The sequence below is a fragment of the Bufo bufo genome, chromosome 3 (assembly GCF_905171765.1).
Source record: "Bufo bufo chromosome 3, aBufBuf1.1, whole genome shotgun sequence".
Taxonomy (NCBI): Eukaryota; Metazoa; Chordata; class Amphibia; order Anura; family Bufonidae; genus Bufo; species Bufo bufo.
Genome location: NC_053391.1, coordinates 644036595 through 644055458, shown reverse-complemented (window position 1 = coordinate 644055458; position 18864 = coordinate 644036595). Strand labels below are relative to the sequence as shown.

Sequence of the window (18864 nt, the reverse complement as noted above, 5' to 3'; positions counted from 1 at the left end):
GGCTATTTTCACACTAGCGTTGTTTGAATCCGGCTTTCATTTCCGTCACCGAAACTGCCCGCCGGATCCGGAAAAACGTGTGAAAATGGATTACATTTGAATCCTGATCAGGATTTTGATCACAATGAAAAAAAGCATTAGAAAAAACAGATCCGCCATTTATGGACTTTCAACTTTTTTTTTCCAGATTTTTCGGGTTTAACATGCAAAAGCCGCATCCGGTTTGACGGAACACACGGATCCGGCGTTAATGCAAGTCAATGGGAAAAAGGCCGGATCCAGCGTACAGTCAAAGTGTCCCGGATTTTTGGCCGGAGGTAAAAATACAACATGCTACGGTTTTCTGAAAAGCCTGATCAGTCAAAACGACTGAACTGAAGACATCCTGATGCATCCTGAACGGATTACTCTCCATTCAGAATGCAATAGGATAAAACTGATCAGTTCTTTTCCGGTATTCAGCCCCCAGGACGGAACTCAATGCCGGAAAAGAAAAAAGCTAGTGTGAAAGTGCCCTTAACCAGAACTATTACACAGAGAATACAGCATCTACTGAAAGACATCGGAGGGGACAGATCCACGAGTGCTGACGTTCCGTACCTTTCTCTCCTTTCTACCAGGGTGACTAATAGCTGCACAGTGTCATTAGCCAGCTCCTGCTCCGAGCTCCACACCGATAGATTGCTGATCACTTTTTCTAGAAGATAGCCGATGATCCACTGGGATCCCTCCGTGTCTGCGCCAAAGGCTGTATTTAACGGCAAGCTGATCTACAAGACACAGAGCAGAGGAATCAATGACACAGTTCACAACTACCAACACAAACCTGCACTGCTGCAATCGTGTGACAGTATGGAAGGCTGCCCATGCTAACCTGGTCGTACAGTTTTTCATCCACTAGGAGGTACGTCTTTGCCCACCGTTTCAGAAACCAGACAATGTCTTTGCCCATCTGGGGGCTGAGGAGATGGGTCAGATCTGCCCTCGTGGCACGCGACTCTACTTCTGAAGCTCTGAGAACCGCAGACAGTAACCTGCACGGAAGAGATGACAAACGAATCAAAAATAAGTGTGGCCTTTCATCAGCACACTACTTGTATTTTAGAAGCGCTGATCATCAAGATTTTTGTAATTTTAGTAAAATATCAGGAAAATTTAACCCTGCACTGGGCATAGTGACTCTCCTTACACCATAGGTTGCCAGCTACTCTAAAGAGCGCCCTTTTACATCCCAATGAGTCATTTTTTTAATTGATAATTTTTCTTATGGAGCATCAGTGCAGCACGTGCAGGTCTTTTCAGTCATGGCCGCCCACCCTAGGATTTATGGCGCTCGTTGCCGGTACTGAAGAGACCCCCGAACCAGATTACAGTGCAAGTAAGGCACCGACGGTAGCCAGGTTCCCGCTGTTATGGCCGGATCAGAGATAACACTGATGCTGGCTGTTTAACTCCCTAGATGCCTTTATCAATTGTGACTGCACCATCTAGGCATCGACCAACCGGTCAGACGTCCCAGAAGCTGCATTAACATTCTTGCTATAGAGCAGCACTCCCTCACACCCCTTGAGTAAATCTCGGGTACATGTTGAGTCATGTACTTTACCAGTTAGGGGGCTTCCGAAATCATCAGGTCGAAAGAGTTTTTACAGGTGATCGTCTAATAAATTAGATCATAATGGCAAGGCTGATGAAGCCTGATGTAAAGAGATGCAGCTTGATGTAATGAGAAGTATCAGAAAAATTTAAATCAACCTTGATTGTATACAGTCTCAGGATGTAAAGTTCTCATTTACTGACAGCAAGCAAAGATATTGAGGCATTAAAACATAATGTCTTATTTACATTAAACTCAAAACCCTCTTTTAAAAGGGATTTTTTTTTTGTAATCTATGGACACCCAAAGTCTGCCAGAGAAAGCGCTACTGTTCATTAGCACCTCTCCGTTCTGGCTCCTAGGAAACGTGCGATGCTGGAACCGTCAATCGCTGCGCCGATCGCTAACCGCTTCAAAAAAAACAACTCTAACCACACATGCATTTTTTTTTTTTGCCCTAACAGATCCCTTTAAAATCATCCCTAATTTGATAAGAAGCCGATGGAAGATATGCCAGACTGACCTGATAACGGAATCGGTCCTGTTACACCCGGGTATTGAAGATGCTTTCTCCCCAGGAGATCCCAGGATCTGCAGCGTTGTATTGATGTCCACCTCGGTTGACTGTTTAATTGAATATTCCATTACTTCTGGAGGTATTAATGGAGTCTCACCCTGAGCATCGTCAGCCAAGAGGTAGCCTGCGTGGACAAATGGGGTTAAGCTGAGCAATATTTATCCACCGACGACGACTGCAGACTAGTGCGATCTGTGGCTTTGACATGCAGCAATTTCCTCAGACCGCTCCAGGTTGTAATGAGATACAAAAAAAGGGGAGCTGACGTAAACTAACCTGACCCCAGCTGTTAAAACCTCCTAGAAGATCCCAGACTGACCTTGTCTGGAGCCTCCTGGAACAAACTGATTACTCCATAGAGACCTTGGGAGCAGGCCTAGACTGCCTCACACACAAGGCTATGGCAGGGATCAGCAAAAACGCTTCCGTTACTGATAATACAACCATCTGCATCAGTTATGAACGAATCCGGTTGTATTAACTCTAAAATAGCAATGACTGATCCGTCATGAACACCATTGAAAGTCAATGGGGGACAGCTCGTTTTCTACTGTGTCTGAAATAAACGGATGCGGCACCATTGACTTGCATTGTGTGTCATGCTGGATCCGTTTTGCGCTGCATCCCATGCCGCACAGAAAACCGCAGTTTGCTCTCCGGTATGAGAACGCAACCAAACGGAATGAAATTCATTCTGGTGCATTCTGTTCAGTTTTGTCCCCGTTGACAATGAACGGGGACAAAACAGAAGCATTTTTCTCCGGTATTGAGATCCTATGACGAATCTCAATCCCAGAAAATGTAAACGCAAGTGTGAAAGTAGCCTAAGAGATTCGTCTGGGACGGCCTTGTATGCATGCACTCTCTCAAGCCAGACTGACCGCTAACTCCGGGGCTTAATCACCGCTCCACAACACTAGTCCGTTTCAGAGCCGTACATTTAAGGATGCAGATCTGCCGGTATTGAGCAGCAGCAAAATCCACACCAAACTACAGATTTTGCTGCATTTCTCAGGACAGGAATGCTGCAGATGTCACCTGCAAAGGGTGAAGTTCACACCAGATAGTCGCGTTCCCTCCCGGCAATCGCCTGCTTGCTTGCTGAGGAGACCGCTGCTATTACATGCAGCAATGTCCACCGCAGCATGGGGAGGATGGATCGCTATGCTATCACTCGTCCCCAAACTGTACAGTGGTTTACCGGCGGCAGAATGTAATTAGAATGCACAATCTGACGCCTGCAAATCCTGGTCTTTCAGCATGCTGAAAAATCTGGATTGCCCATTGAACGAGCATTTGTTCATTCATCGTGCAATCGGCGGCAGTATTACACTGCGCGATGATCGCATGAACGCTCGTTAGCGATCATCGGGCAGAAAATCTGTCTATCTAACGCACCCTTAAAAGTTGTACGACCTCTTCCTTGGGCACAGGAACCATTCTGGAAGTGTCCCTTACCTGTAACTAAAATGAGCCAGTGAATGTCCTCATACAGGTCATCCAGCACTTTATTATCTATTGACCCTGTTCCTGGGGAGGCCAGTAGCTGTTGCTGGTGCCTTTGTAGCTGCCCATGAAGTCTTGTCACTCGATCCTCTAACAAGCTGAAACACCAAAAGTTCACATTCAGTTACAGAGGACTATGGACTTCTCAGGATGATCATCAGACGTAGTACAAGTAGTCTCTGTGGCTCCATCAGAAGTGCATTGGGTGCTGGTCACCAGGGGGCCGCCAACAAGCCGCTTTGCCTGGGCCAGGGTGTATAGATATAGAGTAAGGCCAACCACTGTCTTCTGAAGGGTTTTTTAAAGGTACAAGCAGGGACCCGACTTTGCCTCGAGCAACTCGCCTAGTTCTGCAGTAGTGTCCATACATGAGGTCAAATATGACCACCGCTTCCTCCTGTAAATGGAACAAAATATTTCTCCTCCAATATATCTCCCAAGTCACACAACATTTCTAGCGGATCCCCTCAATGAAAATCGAGCAAAGATAACCCAGGAGACCTGCATGTGATGGCTGAATCTGTAAAATTAATATCTTTTTGAGGGTAATGCAAGCCTTTTTTGGAGTGTTTTATTAATTTCCCAAACTCAGTGGTGCTCTAGGCAGTGGCCTAATCTCCCTTCTCCATGTCCAACCTCCAACATCAACTTGGGACAATGGTGAACGGTAATTAAGCTTAAAGGTGTTGTCCAACCACATACAGTATATATTTTTTTTAATATTCCAGCCAAAAGGGACCTGTCAAGGAAAACACACTTACCTGCTCCCCAACACTTGGTTCCAGGTCAGTGTGTCCACCGCGGCCTTCACTGCACTTTGGTCACCAAATGTAAATTTCCAGACAGGGTTCACATTTGCTGCTGCAGCCAATGACTGGCCTCAGCGGTGATGTGTCCTCCAAGCAGCATGTGAACGCAGTGCCATAATGCGTGGGGAAATGTCACCACTGCAGTGGCACACGTGACCCCTGGGGACCAAATCGCAGTGAAGACATCGGTGGAACCACAGAGCTGGAACCATGTGGTAGGGAGCAGGCAAGTAAGCTTCCCTTGACAGGTCTAGCTGGGTGAGTGGAAAGGGGTTAATTAAAAAAAAACAAAAAAAAAACACACTGAAGTTGGCAAAAACACCTTTAGGGTATTGTTCACCTGATGGATTTTAGAAGATCTGCACAGAATATGATTTTTTTTAATCCAGTTTTTTTACGCTTTATTTTTAAACAATAGGCGTTTTCTTAAATACAAAAATGCATTTTCAGCTCGTGGTACCATGCATAAAACGTGCAAAAACGCACTGACTTTTTTTTAACGCTTTCCATTCATTTAAAAGAGATTCAGCGCAGATTCAACCCCAAGATTGGGCATGCTGTTTCTATTTTCCATGTGTAAAAAAAAATTAAAAAGAAATAAAAAAAGCAAGTGCAGATTTCCACTGAAATAACTGGGAGGCTGTTTTGAAGCTTTTTTTGGCACGTGCAAACTTTTTGGCGCGTTTCCACATCAATATGAAATAGTCCTTCAGAAAAGGGACTGCTGCCAGATCTGGAATATAGGAGAGTCCCTTGGAAATTACTAGTTCTTCGGGCTCATGCACACAACCGTATGCCCTCCGAGACATACTGTCCGGAGGGCATACATCGTGCGCATGGAAGTGCAACGCATCATAGGATATTATGAGTGCAGGACAATAGCCCCCCGGGCGGCCCGATGGGCACAGCATCATAGTAACCTTTGATGTTGTGTGCTCGATGTATGCCGCTCCGGAACATATGGCCCGCTCACCAGAGGGCATACGGTCGTGTGCATGAGCCCTTAACAGAATTCTGCCATTTGCATAGTTCACTGCTAATATAAAAAGCACAATCTCCGGTACCTTGTCAGCAGAGGTATGCAGTGGTCCGCTGCTATCCTGCCCAGCATCCCCACGCTGGCCAGCTGATCAGAAAATAAGTCACGGTCGTCTTCCTGAATTTCATTTATTTCTTCCTCCTCCCGGGAGGCAACACCATTAGCAGTCTGAGGAGGAGGGGAAAAAAAATTAATTTTAAAAAACTACATTATTAAAATAAAAACAAAACATTTCACAGGACTTAGTACAGAGGCCAGGAACATGTATGAACATCCGTGAACCCATCATACCGTGTGTCACTGCATAAAGCGCCATCTCAGGTCACCGACTACAATACAGAAACCATTCACTTTTTAGATTTGCTGTAAACGTCAGCTACCAAGATGCGCACAGAGACCTCATCATGGCGCCTCGTTTTCCACGGCACAATATGCAACAACCAAAACATGAATTACATGCACAGCATTTCAGGAATGGTGTAATACTTTGCTTCTCCTGGGGTGGCGCTGCAGACCTAGCAGCAGGACACCAGCAGTCAGCTGTAATCTTTGGGGGGAGCCAAGAACTTAACGAGAAGCTGATCACAGGACCCTTCTAACCAAATGGGGACTGTCCAATGCCAACAACCTCTTAAACCGCATTACTCCGTGACCAATTCTATAATCCAAGTATTAATTCAGACATAGGATATGGAAGTGCACGAGCAGCAACACAGGAGGGCAACGGGCACAGAGCAGAACAAGTTTCTGTCATTGAACGCTCAGGCCCATGACTTTGTACGTCCCCCTTTTGGCTCTCCTGTGTGCACAGGTACATGCGCATATGCCCCTGATCTATGGCCAACATGTTAGCGTACGCAGTCAAATGTCTACTGAGGGGCCTCCAACAAGATAGAGAGGCTTTTATGGGAAAATAAGACAGCAGCAGGGAGGGCAAGAAGGATGTGCATAGAGTGTGGAGCGGAAGGAAAAAGCCTCCAGATTTTCAATGAGCGGCGATCACACGGGCTGTAGATGGAGAACAATGCACAGGCGGAGGGAATTACCTAGGCAGTCTATTTTTTGTGTAGAAAGAGGAGAGCACCTACAGCAGGAGGAGGTGAAATCACACACTCCTCAGCATCAATGTTTGCCTCCATAAGGAAAAAAAAAAGATCCCTTGCAGCCTGTAAAAGAAATCCGGACAGGAATGAAGCTGTGCGGATACATGAGCGCTAGTGAAGGCAGCAGCATCTTGGACACACACCTCACATCCAACAGGCGGGACTGAAAATGTCTGAAGATTGCAAACTCAACGTATGCAAAAATTATTTTCCATATCTACCTTTAATTTTGTTTAAAAAAAATATAAACGTGCAAAGTGAGGCAGCCGAGCACAGCAACCGATCAGGTCTTTTTTTTCCCCACTGATCGCTACAGGCAATTGCCCCACTCCCCCTTTCCATGACAGAACTGTGCGACATGATCTAACGGGTTCACCAAGCAAACATTACGTGCCACTGACATTATGATCTCTGATGGCGGCATATTAAAAATGATGCAGGCACGCAGTCGTCGTTCAAGTTTCATTCCATCCGCGAGGCCGACGAGCCATCCTTAATGGGCGATTACATTATGCGCATATGAAAATTAAAGTGGGTGCAGAGAATTAGCCGGGCATCCCGGAGAAAATCTGCTCCACGCTTCAGCACTTCTCGCCGCACACTTCCCGGATTCCTGGCTCTCCTTAATCTAAACCACCAAACACGTCTCTTTTGGTGACTTCAAAGCTGCAGCTGCCGACTACAGAGAGCTTTCTATCCATTTGTAAGCCCTGACTACCGCTTTGAAACCAAGTCGCGCTGCGGAATGGCAGCTGTGCTTTAATTTGTTACTTTGAGCTAAATAACTTATTTGATAGAGTGCGCGCCCCCCCCTTCATATATATGACACTTGTTACTCCAATTGCATTAGCATTTCACCCTTAGCATCCTATATACGCGGATTAACTGGGCTACATGCCTGCGACAAAGTTCAGAGTTTTCTGAAGATTATCTGCTTTAGTGTCAGGGGTGAATAGTTGAAAAGGAATCAGAGGACAGGGTGCACTGCTCACAATAAAGGGCTGACTGACAGCGGCCTGAAACGCGTGAGCGTGACATACTATGCGACTAGTTCTGCACCAACCCATGTTTGCAAAATAGAACGATAAAAACCATCTTTTGCAGGGTATGAAAAGACGTGGAATAAGTGCTGAAGATTTTCCAAATTCAGTGCAGATTCTAGGTCCATGTGTCAGCGCCGATTTCCACGGCGCGCTTTGCAATGCATAGGACGAAATCCACGGCAAATCCACATTGGAAATCCAACTGAAGCATCACGGCAAGGTTCGCAGCGGAACGCCCACCCTGCGCGGTCATGCACTCCAATCACTAAGATTTTTAGGTGCTTTTCTCTACAGCTATTCTAAAAACATGCCGTATTCAAAGGGCAATGGGGAAAAAGCGTCAAATGAAAAAAGTAACACTACATAGGCCAATAATCTGGGAGAAGAAAATAGCTTTGGTAATTCTGACACAGAAAGACATAAATTAAGATCTGCAGAATAGTCTTGATCATGACTGGAGGTACAAGTTACAGATATTATGGCGTAGGGACGTTCACCAGGACAGACCAGCACTCCGCACCGCCCCTGCGGTATTGCTAACCCTTCCAATATGCCCAGAGGCTGGTCTGAATGGTAGAGTGAGCCCCTTCACCTGAAGGGAGGGAATTTGCAGTTCCCAATGTCTGTTATGCAGCACAAAAGCTTGATCGCTTGGCTGATGGGGTCAGAACCCCATCGATGATGTCAAGTTACAGTACTCGGCACAGAAAAAAGGGCTGCAAACCCTCATTCTACTGATCATAAGGGTCGCAGTCCCTGCATCCCAGCGATCAGAAAGTTACAGCTTATATTAGTGACATGCTGCGGTTAAAAACCCCTGTAAGGCTACTTTCACAATTGTGTTATTAATGCCGGTATTGAGATCCGGCAAAGGTGAGATCCGTTTCGATCAGTTAGGATGCGGTTGTGTGAAATCAAAACAGAAATAAACAGACCCGTCACCTTTGACTTGCGTTGTTTTCAGTGCCGGATCCGTTTTTTTAACCCATTGCAGCTGCAGCTTGAAGCAGTTGTGTGTCCGGTCACAAAACAGAATGCTGACGGAACGGCAGACATCCTGAACGCGTGAGGACCAAACGGAAACCCCCCCCCCCCCCCCCCTGTACGGAGATCCTCTGCCAGATCCCAATACCGGAAAACAACAACACAAGTGTGAAAGTAGCCTAACAAGCATGACGGAAAGGTGCAGTTGTCTGTACAGAATACATATATTTAAAATACTTGAACATTCGGGAAAATAAAATGGTTCACAGATAGGTGCAAACTATAGGTGCCTGGTACCTACACTTATCTCCCTGCCCTGGCTGCAGCAGCCGGAGGCGGCCATCACTATTGTAGGCTGAGCAGGCCGTGCTGCTACACTGCTTCCGGTGTTCTCATACAAGTTACATAAAAGGCGTAGCACAGCGGGCGATGCAGGTTTCATCAGGGCAGAAAAGTCGGTAATGCAAAGTTCTGTCTATTTAGCAGTAATACATTTCCTGTAGTAAAACGGTAACATCTGGCTTTTTCTTACCATCATGTATGTAATTGGGCTACTTGGATAAACACATTTATGGCAACACAATTTCTAAAATTCCTGCAGCTGTGGTCCTGCGCACTGGCTCCGTTTGCATCTCCAGTCCGCAGCTTACTTCCACCCCAGCATGATGATCTGCTCCACTGCAGCCAATCACTGGTGTCCACAAGAGACAGCACTGCTGAATCCAGTTCTTGGCTGCAGCAGAGCAGATGACCACGCTGGGGCGGAAGTAGCCACGGACCGGAAGATAGACACATGGGAGCCAGCAAGCAGGACCGTAGTGCTGGAGTTGTAAGCAATTATAATTCTCTCCATAGTGTAGGGCTCCTGCAAAAAGTTACTTATTCCCAAACACATTTAAAGGGGTTTTCTCATTTCAGCAAGTGGCATTTATCATATAGAGAAAGTTAATACAAGGCACTTACTATTCTATTGTTATTGTCCATATTGTCTCCTTTGCTGGCTTCATTCATTTTTCCATCACATTATGCACTGTTTATATCCAGGGGTTACGACCACCCTGCAATCCAGCAGTGGTGGTCGTGCTAGCACACTATAGGAAAAGGCTCCGGCCTCTCTGGTGGCTGGGACCGTGCAGTGAGAGCGAGCATGCACAGCAGCTCCAGGCCACCTCGTATCTGCGCTGCAGTGGTGGGTGTAACCCCTGGATATGAGCAGTGTATAATGTGATGGAAAAATGAATCCAGCCAGCAAAGGAGGCAAATATGGACAATCACAATACATTAGTAAGTGCCTTGGATTAACTTTCACTACATGATAAATGCCATTTACTGAAGTGAGACGACCCCTTTAATGCTGTATTCCTGTTCTGTCTAGCATTTCTGAGATGACCGCAGGCATGCCCAGTGGTGAACGTCGTCCTCCGAGCACTTACTACCGAGCAGGTGCAGCACAGTCTCAGGCATTGTAACTATGGGCCTTGGTGCAGCATGAAGATACCAAGTATAGGGGACAGGAGAGAACACCTCCACTGAAGAGCAGGCCGCTATCGGGAAGGAACGGTGCCGTCCCAACACTTACTTGCTCGGTCTGTGCACGTAAGCGTGCCTTTAGATTGATAGAACATAAAATGTATTTGATTAATATTTCTAAATAATAGAGCATTTCTACTGACTTCAGAGCCCTGGTTTTCATAGCCCCAACTACCTCAGACTGCTGCATCTCTTTGTATTTTTAGGATTTAGGTCTGGTGACGGCACAGATTTTCACAGCAAATTTATGGCAAATGTCTTGTGGTACAAGTCGGAAGGAGTGGGGGAAAAAAAGTAACTCACCAAATTCCGGGTGCCGTCTGGAGCAGCAAGATGGCACTGGATGTAGGAGTTGAACACCTGGACGGCATGCTGGGTGAAGAAGCCTTTATGGAAGTGTTTGTCATCTTGCACCAACGTGAGCCAGGATTCCAGCAGCTTATCATAAGCTTCCATGTACACCATGTCATCTTTGTCAAGCTGCAAGAAAACGGTCACGTCATTAACTACATGGAGTCTTGTATGGAGAACAGAGACCTATACATAGAAGAGATGGGATTATCAAAAGATGGCTCCATGCACATGAGCGTGTGTGCCCCGTGCTGTGGTCCGCACTGCAAAAAAATAGGACATGTTCTATTTTTTCCTGAGGTGCGGAGGCAAGGACCGAAATCCCACAGAAGCGCTTCGTAGTGCTTCCAATCCGCATCTAGAGGATTGTGGACCCATTGAAGTCAATGGCTGTTTGCGGCCCTCAATATGGGCACTGGGTGCACATGCTTGTGTGCATGAGCCCTGATAGCGATTTTATGTAAGGTTTGCATATATGACGTCATCACTAAGCATCCTGAACCCTTACAAAAAGATTGGGTCAATCCAGGACCGCAAACCTACAGGAACAAGAATATACCCTTACTAAGCTGCAGCAACCTTACATGGTGGACTGTGTATATAAACATACGGGTGTCGTATCATCGCCTCTAAATCCTTTATGCTTGCCGTATAATCTCCACAGTCTAGACTCCGCAGTTCAAAGCTGGTGCGACTCGGTGACCAGATCATATAGCAGGACTGCTGGCGAGCCGGCAGCTGGAGAGAACCGTCAAAGCTCTTCGTAGAGGACGCATCGTCAGGCTGTATATAAAAGCCCTATGGGGGGCTCCCAGCACAGACTGGGGACTAGAGACTGCAAATCTGACAACTCCAAGACGTGCTAGAAACGTGCCAAAAATAAATGTCCATGTATCGCAAAGCTTTTCAGTAGGTAGGCTACAAACAAAATCCTCTGTAGCCCGACCCCAAAAAAGGGGTTCCACGAGTCCATCTTAATTGCACATAATTTGCCTGTAGTAGAAAGTGGGTAATGTACTTACCTTCCCAAAGTTGTGTGGATTGGGCACTCGGGAACCCTCTTCTGAAAATCCTGCTCCAGGCGGTCACATTATTTACCGGGTTTTTGACCTGGGCAATGAACGAGGCCAGAGCTATTCCTCTGCCTGGCGCATGGGAGGAGGACTCAGGAGTTTTTCCATATGCCAGGCAAAGGAACAGGACGGGAAGTATATTACAAGCTTTCTTCTACAGGCAAGTTATAAGCAATTAAGGTGGCGTACACCTTAGAAACACTCATTCAACTGATGGGTATTCCTTTCGATCCCCCAACCCATCGGCCGAGCATGCACATGTTCTCAATAGGGAGAGGGAGAAATGGCTGCAGCTAGACCCCATCAAGGGATTGGCGTTCAGCAAGACAACTCGGGTGTGTTCTAGGAATACACATTTCCATACAACCTACAAATTAATGGGAATGGTAATACTCATACACCGCTACGATCGCCATAGCCTAACGGACACAAGGTTATAGGGGAGAATCACCACCCGTAGGGCAGAGGTGTAGCTATCCCCTGAGGAGAGCATCAAATGTCTCTGAAACTCCTGGGCTTTTATGGTCTGGTTGTATCGTTGTAGATTACCACTATATCCTCAGAAAAGATCATGAAGGATATTCAGAGGACAGCACATCTAATGGCGGGTTTATTTGTGCCGAGGAGCAGCAGATTACCGGGAAGGAAGCGTTCCTTCTCACCAACTAGCTGCTTGTTAACTGGAGGTGAAGCGCTGCATCTACATGCAGCGATCATCTTCACAGTATGAGAATGAGCAATGGCTGCTGCGATCGTTCGTCCTCAGACAGCCGCATTTTTCTAGGCAGTAGGTCGCTGTTTAGACCGTACGATCTGCTGCCCAGAAACAACAATTTAGGTGACTGCAGGAACAACAGGATCACCCGATGAACAAGTGTTGCTGGTTCATCAGCAGCAACTTTACACAGGCAGATTGACGGGAACGAGCGTTCACAGTATATCATTGCGTAAAAATGACCCGCTCCAAAACCAGATAAAATATATATATAACCACAAAAATCTACTGTAGACCCCCATTGCAGTTCATTCCCAGAATGTCTACAAGGTATATGTAAGAAACCGAGCCAAGTTGACAGCACTGGCACACGGCAGGCATGGACATCAACGATGAGGTAACCAAACTGTACCATTAACTTCATACCGGTCCAGGACAAGCTTGGGATCCCGTACCAGGTGATGTTGGTATTAACTCAAGGGAGAAGGAGAAAGAACCCTCCCGATGAAACCAGGCCAACCGAGAACCCATCTGCCCACATAGCTTCATGGTCAGAGGCAGTCTTAAGGGTTTCACAAGATCTTTACATGGCACTAGCCAGGAGACACAGGGACTGAGGAGTGGCAAAGGGTTCCAGGACCTGTGCAGCGTACATAGCCGCAGCGTCGCTGTAAGTGTGAATGTGGACAGACGAATGCACAGTCTTTTGCCGTTTTGTAGCTCCCTGGGTTGGTGTGCAGTGAGTGGAGTCTCCTTCCCGGAGGCGACAGAGGTGCCCTTGAGGTTATGGGTATCAGGTTTAATGAAGGCATGTGGTCCCTAATGTTCGTGACATCAGCACCCTTAGGTGCAAATAGGACAACAGAAGAGTTTAGTTGGGCATAAGTTGACATTTACTGAAAATCACGTTGACCGATGCTTGTTTGAGACCTTTTACCAGATAATTGCATGATCAATCACCACTTATGATCATTTGTGTCCATGGTACATCCCCAGTTTACAAGATGTGCTGCTGACAAAAATTTTATCTGCACATAAAAAATGCGATCAGCCGACAAACAAGATGATCACAGGGCTCCTTGACATGAAGCAATGATCGGGAACAAGGGTATGACACTGATCGAGCGCCCGATCATCTGCCTATGTAGAAAGCCCTTATATCAGTGTTCCTCAAATCCAGTGCTCAGGGCCCACCTGCCGGTCATGTTTTCAGGATTTCCTTAGTATTGGGCAGGTGATCTAATTAGTGTCAGTGCATCAGGACTGACCTCAGGTATTCATTCTGTGGGATATTCTCAAATCCTGACTGGCAGGTGAGCCCCGAGGACTGGAGTTGAGGAACACTGCCTTAAAGTGTCCCTGACACTGCAGGAGGAAGTCTACAAGTCCGTCTCCTGCATAGAGGAGAGCGCGCTCTGCGTGGATTCTTCTCTCTCCTTGTTGTCGCGATCGGTTCAGGGTCTCGGCAACTTAGAACCCCATCAATCCAAACCATTGACATATCACTAGGACATGTCAAGCTTTTTTTAAAGTATGGGGAAGGGCATTTGTTAATAAGGACAGAGCTGGTAAAAAAAATATAGCGCTACAATGACCACCATTAAGCTATTGGATTTATTTTGGCCGATTTTTGGCTGACACTCTCTCAGCAGAACAGACACTGGCCGGACAACTAGAAGAAGCATCTCAATAAAAGCAGTTTTAAAATGAGTACTAAATTATGAGCTATAGACCAACCTATGCAAAACAGAGCGACATTAGTAATGGGTAAGAACATCACCTTTCTTGATACCTGCAATAACTTAATTACATTAGTGTCACTAATTAAAGGCGGCCCACTTGGAAAAAATTAAAATCTCCAAAATGGAAGTTATAAAGTGCCTTATACCATATATGAGCTATAAATGGCGGTCAGGGCAGTCTTCAATCCATTTACTGAGAACAGACCAGCGACCATTTGCTCGTTTGCTGGGACAGGGCAATGATCGGGAACGAACGATTCCACAACCGCCTATCCATCCAACCATCAGCCGTGTATAAGGCTTTTAAGCCAGACAACAAACCAACAGGTCGGAGGTCCAAACACATGGTAAAGCTGTGTGCATAGACCCCGAGAGTGTAGTAGGCATCTGAAGTTACTGTCTACGTCCTAGGGAAGATTTCTTCTGTAATACCGGTATTCCTTACAATTTCCACATGACTCCTGAAAGGGGTTGTCTCACTTCAGCAAACAGCATTTATCATACGGAGAAAGTTAATACACGGCACTAAATAAAGTATGGTCATCGTCCATATTGCCTCCTTTGCTGGCTAGATTCATTTTTCTATCACATTATACACCGCTTGTATCAAGGGTTTACGAACACCACGAGTGGTGGCCGTGCTTGCACATCATAGGGAAAATGCCAGCCTCTCTGGTGGTTGGGAGTTTGGGAGCGTTCACAGGCTGGCGCTTTTTCCTTTAGTATGCAAGCACGACAACCAATGCTGGATTGCAGGGTGGTCGTAACCATGGAACGGGCAGTGTATAATGTGATAGAAAAATGAACCAAGCCAGCAAAGGAGGCAATATGGAGATTACCAATACATTAGTAAGAGCCTTGTATAAACTGTCTCTACATAATAAATGCTACTTGCTTTAAGGAGTATTTGGTTAAAAAGAAAAAACGAAGCTCAGATTATGGGTGCAAAGTTACACAGCTTCTTCCATACTGATCCACGGTGCAGATTTTGCAATCAGATGAGTGAAATCTATAGCAAAAATGTGCTGCAAATCCCCAAGATGAACACGCTAAAGGATCTGAAAGTCCACGTTGATTTTGTCCCATTTGTGGATGGAGCTTGTAAAACGTAATTCACATTTATTGTGCTGGAATCTGTTGTTGGTGTTTATTCACCCATGTGGAAGGCAACGTTTCAGTTCATACAAAGAGCCTTTTTCAAGCCGAAAAAAGGCTGAAACGTTGCCTTCCACATGGGTGAATAAACACCATTTGTTTTTTTACTTGGAGTGCTGTCCGGTTTTCTTCACTATTATTACGGGTAAGCAGCGATACCCCTGGACTTAGCACCCGCTTACTCCATTTTGTCCAGTGCCGCCGCCATCGGAGGTTGAAACTAGACTCAACATACAAGGTCTGAGACCCAGATCCCACCAATCAATATGGCCATTATATTGGTAGAACAGCATTACTGGTTGTCTAGTAGCTCCTCAGCGGTACTACATGCTCTGTACTGCCCCCTTTGGATACCAGATCTGCCCCAGCTTTAGGCTACATTCACAGGACCTTATGAATGGGTCCGCATCCGTTCCGCAATTTTGCAGAATGGGTGTGGACACATTCATTTAAATGGGTCCTCAAGAAATGCGGACAGCACACAGTAGTTCTGTTCCGGGGCCCCACAGGAGAAATAGAGCAAGTCCTATTGTCTGCAATCAATTGCGGAGAGCACACGGGCCAGTATCCGTGTTTTGCTGATTCGCAGAAACTACGGTTGTATGAATATAGGTTGTATGGACTATGCAAGACCCTGAAGAAGCTCCTGTCCTCCTCATAGAAAGTGATCTCCAGCTTCCAGCATCTATTGCTGTTTTATGTAAGGGCCTTGCTTTATCGGTCTTGTTATCCGCTTACATATTATAAAACTTTTTTCTTATTTTGGGATGACATTTTTGGGCTTCAGAATCAATTACTGGTTTTCCATAGAGTTATGGACTCAATTAACAATACAACGTGCAATGATCGTCCCGTAACCAATATTGTAAAGGAATGTGGATGAATATTCACTTGTCAGATGTCTAGCAGCAGCTAATGTCCCTCTCCTGGTGACAAGGGTTGAAATCCATCTCCTATGTATGGCCGGTCTAAAGCTAGGTCATCACTTGATTGGGCAGAGCGCATTGGCTTCCCCAAACAGCAGATCGGCGGGTTGCCGGGAGTTGGACCCCCAGCCAATCTCATATAGGATAGGCCATCAATATGAAAATCCCAAAAGACCCTGGTAATTTCACATGAGCACGTTCAGTCCTGGAAACACTGTGTAATGGTCGCATTTCCCAGACCGAACTTTGCTCCTCTAACCCAAGTTGCTGCCTGACGGCAGGTCTACTGTACTGCGCCAGTGCTATTATGTGAGTGCAGGACAGAGACCGCAGTTGGGCACAAACTCCCAGTATCACAGATCAATACGAAGCTGTGAGTACGAGGAGCAGTGTTCGGTCGGGGAAAGGCAGTCCTCACGCAGAGCATGTTTTCAGGACCAAACATGGTAGTTTGAAATTAGCCTTAGAAAGCTGCAGCACCATGGCTTCTGGAGGGACGCCATAATGCCTAGGCCGGATTCCCACGCCCTTATTACTTCGAGGTATCACTGCTCGAATATAGGTTTAACCGACCCAAACTCACAGTATTGCAGACCCCTAGAATAGGGGCTGAACATGGAAAAGAGAGTGTCTGAACTAATGTGAACAGGGCCTCAGACCACCAAGGAACAAAAAGGTCACCAGTAAGCTTACGTTCCACGTCTGACATTTCCTGCTTTAGTGGCCAGAAAATGTGACAAACACTTTCAACTCAAAAAGAGGCAGAATAGTGTAACTATCGAAAATGTATGAAATATTTTGGGGTAAAAGAAGAACTCGCCCATCACTCAAAACTAAAAACTGCACTTTTTATCTCCATAAACACAACCCCCATCCTCTCCCTCCCACTACAATGCTCTGTCCACCCCCCGCCTCTGATGGACGGTCAGATCACATGCTCACAGGGCCATCACTTACTACTTCCTCCAAAGCCGCACTCCTTCCAAAGGAACACGTGAGGTGTGTGAGGCAGTTGACGAAAGACGAGAACAGTTCGTTAGGAATGGCAGTCAGAATATTGCGTGGAAAGACGGTTATTAAGTTACTGATTATATTGGAAATTCCCACCGCTTCCGAATCTTCTATTTCTATCCTGAACAGAAAAAAAACAAGATTAAAAAAGACGAGAAAATGGCGAATGCTGGAACATGCCACACACCATGAGAGCGTGTGCTACAAATAACTGCACTTCTCCAAATAGGAACTGTACGCACCCATTAATCGTGTTTAGTAATCCTTCAATGAAATGTGCCAAGTAGTCGACCTGCGACCTCTCATCGGGAAAGATGGGTCCGTGGAGAGATGCCAGCTGTGCCAAGCACTGAAGAGAGTCTTGGGCCATGTCAGAGTCTTCCCTGATTTTCCGATGAACCTGTAGGAAACACAGCAGAGTCACAAAAAACGCGCCACTTTGCAAAAAAAACACAGCAAAACAAAAACAACACAGTCTTACTAGACGGCCAGGAGAGACCAGCGGCGGGTCTCTAATCCACACTAAGGTCGGAAGCAGTCCCCTTTTCCACTGGTCTTGCTAAAATGTTCCTGGGTGCTACCTTCATCTTGAAGGCAGAGCTAAAACAGATGCCAGCCCGAGACTCACTGCTCCTTCTAAAAACAGCAGTCATGACAGTTATCTGGGTTATGCCAGCTATGCCGGAGCTACTGCGTCTGGCTAAACTTAGATGACAGTTTCAAATCAAGTCTATACGGATGTAGCTTTGATGAAGGTAAACACCGCGGGGGTCTTAATCAGGGGGCCAAGCAGAGGCCATGCCTCTCACTCACAGAGCAGCCAATCATTCCCAACACTGCGTTACCATCGGGGGTGGTCGGGACGTTCATCATTCAGCCGACAGCATCGTCACTGCCCAGTATAGACTCAGGTCTCTACTGAATGATGTCTAGTGCCCCCAAGTGGCTGATTTAAAGACAAGCACACTACTCCAGGCAGGAGTGTGCTGGAAAAAAAAAAAAAAAAAAGACATTGAGAAAGAGGAAAAAAACGATTGGATTTGGAAGTCAATGGAATGACAGCCCATACTGGCCTACTGGGCGAGTAAGGCGGTGTAGTATTAGGAGCCACATGGAGCACCCCCTGGAGTGGACTGCCGAGGGTCACAGGAGCCAGGATGGCTTCAGGCTAAGAAGCAGTTACCAGACGTCTCCCCGTGCCAAATGGCAATACTGGTAAACGATCCTTAACCACTTCAAATCCGGGCCATTTCCCCCTTCCTGCCCGGGACCATTTTTTGCAAATCTGACATGGTGTCACTTTATGTGGTAATAACTTTAAAACACTTTTACTTATCCAGGTAATTCAGAGATTGTTTTCTCGTCACATATTGTACTTCATGACAGGGGTAAAATTGAGTAAAAAAAAAATCATTTTTAAATTCTAAAAAAAAATACCAAATTTACCCAAATTTTTTAAAAATTAGCAAATTTCAATTTCTCTACTTTTATAATAGATCGTAATAGCACCAAAAATTGTTATTACTTTACATTCCCCATATGTCTACTTCATGTTTGGATCATTTAGTGAATGTCATTTTATTTTTTGGGGACGTTACAAGGCTTAGAAGCAAATCTTGAAATTGTTCAGAAAATTTCCCAAACCCACTTTTCAAGGACCAGTTCAGGTCTGAAGTCACTTTGTGAGGCTTACATAATAGAAA

General features: G+C 45.9%; 1 protein-coding gene across 1 annotated transcript in view; it reads right to left on the bottom strand.

Annotated features, from left to right (window-relative positions):
- Positions 1–18864, bottom strand: part of XPO4 (exportin 4) — a 98545-nt gene that overhangs the window by 9558 nt on the left and 70123 nt on the right. Inside the window, exons 8-15 of the mRNA XM_040426216.1 lie at positions 17404–17561; positions 17108–17282; positions 10492–10668; positions 5554–5696; positions 3633–3778; positions 2121–2298; positions 875–1034; positions 601–770 (exon numbers count right to left, since the gene is read on the bottom strand). Coding sequence (XP_040282150.1) covers positions 601–770; positions 875–1034; positions 2121–2298; positions 3633–3778; positions 5554–5696; positions 10492–10668; positions 17108–17282; positions 17404–17561 — 1307 coding nt within the window. The remainder of the gene's footprint in view (positions 1–600; positions 771–874; positions 1035–2120; positions 2299–3632; positions 3779–5553; positions 5697–10491; positions 10669–17107; positions 17283–17403; positions 17562–18864) is intronic.